The 8,340-nt window shown below is 45.2% G+C and overlaps 1 protein-coding gene across 2 annotated transcripts; it reads right to left on the reverse strand.

Moving 5' to 3' along the window:
- Positions 1-65: 65 nt before the first annotated feature.
- LOC124484381 (cytochrome c1-like) lies at positions 66-8,340 on the reverse strand. 2 transcript variants are annotated; one of them, XM_047045281.1, is made up of 5 exons: positions 8,156-8,340; positions 4,803-4,903; positions 4,190-4,238; positions 3,658-3,669; positions 66-2,275 (listed from the first exon to the last, which is right to left on the reverse strand). In XM_047045281.1, exons 1-5 carry the CDS (start codon positions 8,226-8,228, stop codon positions 1,746-1,748), a joined length of 765 nt encoding a protein of 254 aa, XP_046901237.1. In that variant the 5' UTR covers positions 8,229-8,340; the 3' UTR covers positions 66-1,745. The 2 variants fall into 2 exon arrangements, with proteins under 2 accessions (XP_046901237.1, XP_046901238.1); XM_047045282.1 differs by having other exon boundaries at positions 66-2,272; positions 8,156-8,339.

The raw sequence follows: 8,340 nt of genomic DNA on the forward strand, positions 1-8,340 counted from the left end.
ATCATAAAAAGCAATATTACGTGCATTGTATATGCATGCAGTAAAAAATGCAATTGAGGACGAGATGTCATGACAACGTCTTTATTGAATGACTTTAGTCAGCAAAACATTCTCTAGATTAACACGATGGCGCATAACTTGGTCATGGCGACAATATACCAGACAGTAAAAAATGTCCAATGTTGGTAGAGAAAACAGACGTGTTTGGGGGAGGCTCATGAGTTTCCTAGATCTTTCCTTTCACAGAAAGATAACAAGAAAAAAAAAATGAAGAAAATGGCTTAGATTCTAGAGGTTGGAGACAGAAGTGTGAGGTGATTGAAACCCACCTGGCGAGGCACAAAGAAGTGTGTCACTTGTTACAGTGTCACACGTGCCTGACGTGTGTGTGTGTGTGTGTGTGTGTGTGTGTGTGTGTGTGTGTGTGTGTGTGTGTGTGTGAAGCGCCTTGGTTACAGGAGGGCCTGAGTGCAGTGTACGAGTTGTGGACTGATTCGCAGTTACACGTATAAGCACTCCACAAGAGGCAGGTAGTGGATAAAGTAAAGTAAAAAAATAAAATCAATGATAATCCCTAAAGTCAGGTGAAGTAAACTGAAGGGAGACTGGCATCAGTTCTGTAAACTGCTGGTAAGGTTTGACGGTTTTACTGGAAGTCATTTCACCCCAAGCACTGATCCAAGATCAGCTTATTTCAACAATTACTAAAAGGGCTCAGCTTGGCATTAGGGTAGGGGAAACCAATCTTAAGTCTGTGCTTGGGTGAGTGAGTGACTTATCCCTGGAGTAGAAGTACAGAATGTGACAAAGAAGGATCTGACAGGGACATTACATACAGCACCAGGAAGTACACCCGGGAGCCAGACAATAGTTTTATACGGTTCCATTTACAAAAAAAGGTTGCGCTTGGCTCCCATTGGATATCCACTACTCCCTAAATAATTGAGCTGTATGATATCTCCGTCAAAACCTTGTTCATCTCATTCTAGAAAGGTGTGAGAGCAGCACTGTGGGGGAGAGGAAGAGAAGGCTGAGGAGGAGGGAGAGGCTCAGGAGCAAGAGCTAACAGGTGTTTTGGTCACATTTCACAATAAAATGCAGCAGAATTAGCAAGCCGTTTCATTCCCTTATTTTATGAAATCCAATGGATACACTTATTTTTGCATAAAAACCTTCACCGGCTTCGTGTTTTCAGGTGGCTGGAGTTCCCGGCACTTTTATCTGAATTGCCATTACGAATCAAAATGAGTGCAAACTGATTTAAAATGGCATGAAATCCTGCAGCCCGATTAGTGTAAGAAGGCATGTTCCCCCCTTTGAACCATTCAGTCAAAGTAAAGGAAATCAGGGTGCCATTTTGTCTCCTGGGTTTTAAGGGGCACTTAATCTTTACAGCTGTTACTCAGTGACTCAGGACAACTGTACTGTATACATTCAAAACTCCGTCAACTTCCACTCCCTAAAACCCTCATCTTTACACTCCTCCTAAAAAACTGTTTGTGAATGTGGTAAGTAGCCCAAACTGTTAAAAACGGCTCTAGATTTGCCCAGATAAGAATCAGCATAAACTAAAGTGTCCTCACAGAATAAAAGTCCACCTCTGCAGTTTATTGTCAGATGTTGTAGATTTGGGTCTGGGGATTGGGTAGAGCAGGGTGGGGTAAGGTAGGTAAGGGGGAGGGGACACCAAGACTAACCCAACCCCGTCCTCTAGGTTAACCTTTAACCTCTGACCCCACCCCCGTCTATGCTGCGACCTCAGCGGCGGGCGCCACCTCGGCCTCTGGGGCAGGGGCGGTCTCAGCAGGGGGGGCAACTTCCTCTACGACCGTACCCGCACTCTCCTCTGCAGGGGCCTCGGCGGGCGCCACAGCCTCCACGGCGACGGCTTCCACAACAATGGCCTCCACGGCAACAGGAGCTTCGACGACGGCCTCCACGGCAACGGGAGCTTCGACCACCGCCTCTGGTGCTGCCTCCTCCACCACCGCCTCAACGACAGGCTCGGCAACGGCCTCTACAACAGCCTCGACGACTGGCTCAGCCGCAACCTCTGCAACCACTTCGGCCGCCGGCGCTTCAGCTGCTGGGGTCTCTACGGCAACCGCTTCAACAACAGCCTCGGCAACAACCTCAGCAACGGGCTCTGGTGCAGCAGCAGTCTCCGCTACTGGTTCTTCTACAGCAGCAACAGCCTCTACGACCACCTCGGCAGCCGGGACCTCTACCGGAGCTGGCTCAGCAGGAGCTTCTACGGCCACGGCTACCGGTGCTGCTGGCACAAGAGGAAACGGAGAGAGTGAGGAGGAGGGGGGGGGGTCAGAGAGGATGCCCTGGAAGCTAGGACACATGCCAGCCAGAAGATTAGCATTAGCACTAATATAACTAGCCATCAGTGGGAGGAGAAGCCCAGGTCAGCACCATACCCAAAAGGTGAGAAGCATTATAAAAGGGACTTAGCGGAAAAGGTTTTAAAACTTCAAATGACATAGTGAGGATGAGATCAAAACAACCAGGTGGCAAAAATACATCTTCAGACAGAACACGGCCAAAGACTAGGTCCATGCCTCAGTTGACCTCCCATTTAGGCATGTACACAACTGGCACACCTCAACATGCAAATGAAATGAACAGTCAACACTGAGATTTATTTCTATTACATTCAATAATTGTTGTCCAAAGACCCACAACAAGCAACCCATCTGAGGTAGAATAGGGGGGTGATAGGAGGATGTTGGTCGATAGCTGGAAAGAGCCACAACAATTAAAAAGTGTTGACTTTGTTTATTAGAACGAGCTTGGATCATTTAACCATTCAAAGCGCTGTGGTCAGATGAGTGCAGGACATGGGTTACAAATGTCCTTATATACAATGAAGACAAGTTAAGTATGGTTTAGCAGAAAGTTTCCTTACAAGGCACAGCTTGTGGTCAACAAGTTGGTACACTTGAAAGACTATACCTGTCAATATCCTGACTAATTTAAGCCTTTTCCTGCATAGTTTCTCCTCACTGACCCCTGTCAGTCTGAACAAGTGAGACCTTTATCTATATGTGGACTGGAAGGCGCTCTACAACATGACCTCTGACCTCAGAGGGAGAGAAGCCCCTCCTACAAAAGCTCTGCATATCAGTGGGGAGAGATTCGGAGGACGGACAAAAGCAAGTTGAGTTGTGGTTTGGTGTGCATTCTATGGAGAGTTGAAGATAAGCTCAAAGTTCAGAGTACAGAACTTTTTTCTCCCCTTTTATGCACAAGCAAGGTTTAGCTTCCAGATATGCAGAACCCCTGTGGACTCAAATATGCATACATTACATAAGGGCTTTTATGTGTTGAGATGCTTTGTTATGGCTGTGAAGGTCATGTCTCCTTTGCTTGGCAAGTTATGTAATTGGGTGGAGTACTGGCATGCTGGGTCCCTTTTTTGGTAAAAAAAAAAAAGCATGAGAGGGGTGTGATGAGCAGAAGGTTAGTGACTAGTTAAGAAAAACAAAATGGCTTCCACCATGAAGTATGGATGAGGCCTCCCTCCTCAGGAATGTGTGAAGAGAAAAGCCAAAGGGAATGGTTCATGCTAGATGGTGCCAAAGTGAAATACAGACGCATGCAGTCCACACGTTTGCACTGACATGCACGTGGTTTAGAGAAAATACTCACCCTCTTCCGCACCTGGAACACAGACACAAACACAGTTTAAAGTGGCATCTCAGGTTGTGTATTTGTGGTATGGGTGAGCCTCTGCTAGACCATGTATCCATGTGAACCCATGAGAGGGAGTTAACTCTGACCGAGAGCAGTGTGCCTGGGCTCTCTGCCACAACACCCTCGGGTACCTCGGTACGTAGACAAACTAATCACTGACGTATCGACTTTGACAGGCCAGATAAATGTGATTCAGATTGATCAGTCTACCATGTTGGCTTTGGGTTCCACCGCCAAAACATTTCGCCTCGCCCAGCGACGAAAAATCCCCTTTGCCATTTCACAATTGCCAAATGAAAACAGCTAGGCTTGACTTACGAGCACAATGCTACTTGCACGTAAAATTATTTGTCCCTGACAGAACTCTCTTAGAGCTTCTCTATTTTGGAATGTGTGTTTTATGGGTATATCAGTATATGTTTCATTAAATAGGTGAAAAGTAATTTGTGTGTGTGTGCGTGCGCACGCGCGTGTGTGCAGTACTCACTCTTTGTAGCGGGGACTGCTGTGTTGTCACCATTCACTGTCTTGTAGGCCTGTGGGGGACAGGGAGGAAAGTCAAGAGGACGCTTTCCATTGAAACAAACCTAATAAATGCCACCACTACTACCCACTTCCTTAACTATACCCAAACAAGCCTTTTATCAACATACTTACATTCATCATTTAAACAGGTTGGTGTTTAAAGAACATCTAGATAAGGTCAAGAAAACTGACCTATATACTGTTGGCTAACCTAGACAGGCACTTGTTACAATAATGGGGTCTACAGAGACAAAGACCCAATTGTGCTCTTCCACAGCCCGATCTATGGTATAGTCTAGGCTTGTTCCATGACAACAGTCACCACTGAGACCAGTCTCTGAGGAGTGAGCGCTGTGCAATGCACCATAAGCTTCTACTGTGACACAAAATGGCCACCCAGACAGCACAAATGTGCTGGTGGAAGTTTGGCAAATGACATATGACTGTTACTCTTTTAAAAGTAATTTTATGACTACATTTGTAGTCTCTCTCAATCTTTGCTACAGATTCAGAACAGCCCTGTAAAAATGTTGGAAGATGACACACTGGCAACAACACAAAAGGGCTGTACTTACGTAGACTGCGGCCGCCGTGAGGCCTCCTCCACACAGCACGACGTACACCACATTTGAGGATCCACCAGGGATCCCGAAGGACATCTGCCGTGCTGGAACAACTGAGGACAACGTGGATGAGTGGGGGACAAAGTTAGGGGACGGACCAGGAACCAAACACACAATCACAGCTGCATTTTACAGAGAATACAGTAAGTGAGTCTTTTTCACACACACTTGCTTTTGTGAATTGTGTACCACAAATTATTCTATGGAGCCTTATAAACTGTGAACAATAGGAATAGAGAAGATCGGTGGACAGGAAACATCTGTGCCCAGTCCAAAGAAACCCACAGATGTATGGAGGTAATACGCCTTAGAGAAGATGCCATCTTTAGTATGGGTAAATGCTTGGTTAAGCCTCCTACTTAAAATCCTCAATGCTTCAAAACTATTTAGCATAGTCATGAGCTTAATCAGGAGACAGCAAGTCATTACAGTCCACCTGTGCCTGAAGACAGCCGTATTTTGGTACGTCAACAAGCCTACCGATCCTTTAATCTAATTAAAAATGGTGCTACGCTCGTCATTTCCAACACTGGAGTGGAAAGTATTCCCATAATCCGAGCTGGACACATGTACGTCCCAAATTTCTAACAAAGATTCCTTGTTTAAATTTTAAAGAACCAGCCCATCATGCCCCACCATACACAATGAGGGTTCTCCTTTCCTGCAGTTCTCTACCAAATCGTCTCATTCGTGTCATTCTACCATACTTTACCCCCCCCATCTTTGACAAGTAGGCTAGTCTATTTTGTAAGTATTGTGCAGAGGAGCTTAGAACGTTGCACTTGAAAACGCATTGGAAGTCAAGGCCCTGGTAAATCTAATGGGCTGTGGTTGTTGATGATCGTGATTGTATTCGGGAAACCGTGTCAGGTCGGAAATCCTGCTTTGCTGCTTATGGGATTGGCACCAGTGCATTAAGGCTCTTCCATAAATAAAACCTCCTAACACTACCTTCACCCAAACACTGGCTAAGCTATGCACCCAGAGACGCAGCGCGCACATCCATGCAAACATCTACACCCACAGATATGCACAGTATGGCTATAGTTTTTGGCCACTATATATACATATACACCCCTTTGAATGGATCTTTATTTTTTATATAAAAGACATATGGCCTCTGCTGTAATGAACAATATACCGTATTCCTACAGTACATATTCCTACAGTACATAAGGAATTGGTTTCAAAGTTCAAGTGTAGACTTGAGGTCAGATTTCACAAAAACGAGAAAGGTCAGCATGGAGTCCTATGTAACAGTGACACACAGAAGCACACACTGTCTATATGAGGCACCATACATGCGTGTCATGGAAGCGCACCAGCCTAGTCTGAACAGCAACAAGGGAACACAATGTACAACAGGCTAACCCAGGCTAACCAAGCCCAACCCCCCCTCCCTCAACTTCACCCCTCCCTTTCCCCCCTCCCCCCTCCCTCAATCCCTCCTATCTGACATGTTTCATGGTATCGCATTTCATCCTGCACCTCTGCAGAGCACACACTTACATAGCATTCTCCCAAGCACACAAACACACCAACTATTCCAATACATAGTATTACAGCATACATTTTTAGAGCAGAGACTACTAGCCTTCATTCAGCCCCAAATGCAACACCACTGTGTAATTGCCTCTCATTACTGATTCCCAGTCCACCATCACCTCTCTCCTTCTCATACATATTAAGATCTGCCCAGGGTTAATCGGATCACAGATCAGTGACAACTTTGACAATGGTGACATTGCCATCAGCTCTGACCCTGCAACACTAATACCTGTGAAGTACTGTTGCCTGGCAAGTCCAAGTCCAGTTATATATACAGGTAAGCAGTTAATCTGTGGCAGAGGTCAAACATGTCAGAAAGGACACGCATTTGGCCTCTTCACGGTCAGCCTGTCAGTCCCTCCCTCCCCTGGCAACTGGCGTAATGTCAAACAAGTAACACGGCCAACGTGACACACGTATACCATGTATGCATGTACACAAGGAACGTGCAGGCAAGGGGAAATATGTAACATGCTAGGCTAGGCCTGGCCAGGCTGAAGCTAGGCCCCTAGGCTGCCAAGGGGACAGTGAGTTATGTAAATCAAGGGCATATTCTGTCTGCTCCTTTTACTGAATAGAAGCCATTTTCTCTTTTTTTGGCACACATGTGCTCGCATACAACTGTGCACAGTCTCGCACACACACGCGAGTACAGGCACACTAGGCCTGAAGCATTCCATGTCAGAAACATCAATATGAACATGAGTCAGCAAAGTAACCTGTGGTCAATTTGACTTGAACAGAAAGAAACAAAACATACTTCAAAGTCCAAGTGAGTTGGATTCACATAGCTGTTTGCAGCTTGTGAGGTTCTCCTACAAAAACAGGAAATTGATATACCATAAGGGCCCCAGTGGCCCCTGAGAAATCACCACATTAATACGAGAAAATATATTGTCAGTGGACAATCCGCGAAATATTGAACGAGGTGTTCTAAAAACACATGCCAAATCCCACAATCCCTGTGTATAATGTAGTCTCCATTCACAGCACATTCATGCATATATTTATAATTAGATTTTTCTAAACGGATACAATATACATTTGACGTTATGTCAAATATGGAAGCTCACGAAACTTGACGCTTAAGTTATAGCACACATTGTGCTTTGTTCTACATAATCCATACACTAGCTCTTGGACACACATTCCCCCCGCATGCGAACATTCTCGGACATTTGATCTCATTCATTTTTCATAATTGACGAAGTTGTGACATTGCACAACGTTTTGTGCGATCTCATTTGATGCCATTCGTTATGTAAAAATGTCGAAAATCTTATTTTCGACTGTGATGTGCGATTTTTAAAATCTTTGTGCAGTAAGAACTGCGTGTTCCAAAAAGCAGGACACACCTCCCTTTGAAAAGGGGGCGTCCTGCCTGAACAACCACCGAACTAGGCCTAATGGTATATCGACATTCAATGCCACTATTCTTGCATTTTTACATAGTAAAACATAAATTGTGTCAAATGTTATTTAAACTATAATTTTATTATGCCTTTGTGTATGACACGGATGTAGTGCAGGGGCAAAACGTTATACAGTGCAATATTGAGGGACAAATCAGGGACAAACAACTCCAAAGATTACATTTGAGTAAATGGAACGAGTGTAAAACATTCGACATTTAAATGCATTTCGAGGCACTGATCTGGACCTATGCAGACAGACGTCGAGATGCATTATACGTCGAGATGCACAACAGGCTTATCTAACAAAAGTATTTATTGCCGTCAATATCATCAAAAACTCACCATTTCTGGATGAGGGTGTAATTGTCTTTCGTGCCAGAGGCCCGAGTCTCTGTATTGCCCGTCTGCAGAACATTTCTGTTTGGTTTCAGTGTGCGATGCGTGCCTTCTACAAGAGAGTCGAGGGATGAGTGGCGTCTGCGCACGCTGACTGAGGCGATGCAGCTGGGAGACTGGAAACTCTCAGG

Source organism: Hypomesus transpacificus, chromosome 22 (genome assembly GCF_021917145.1).
Source record: "Hypomesus transpacificus isolate Combined female chromosome 22, fHypTra1, whole genome shotgun sequence".
Lineage (NCBI taxonomy): Eukaryota > Metazoa > Chordata > Actinopteri > Osmeriformes > Osmeridae > Hypomesus > Hypomesus transpacificus.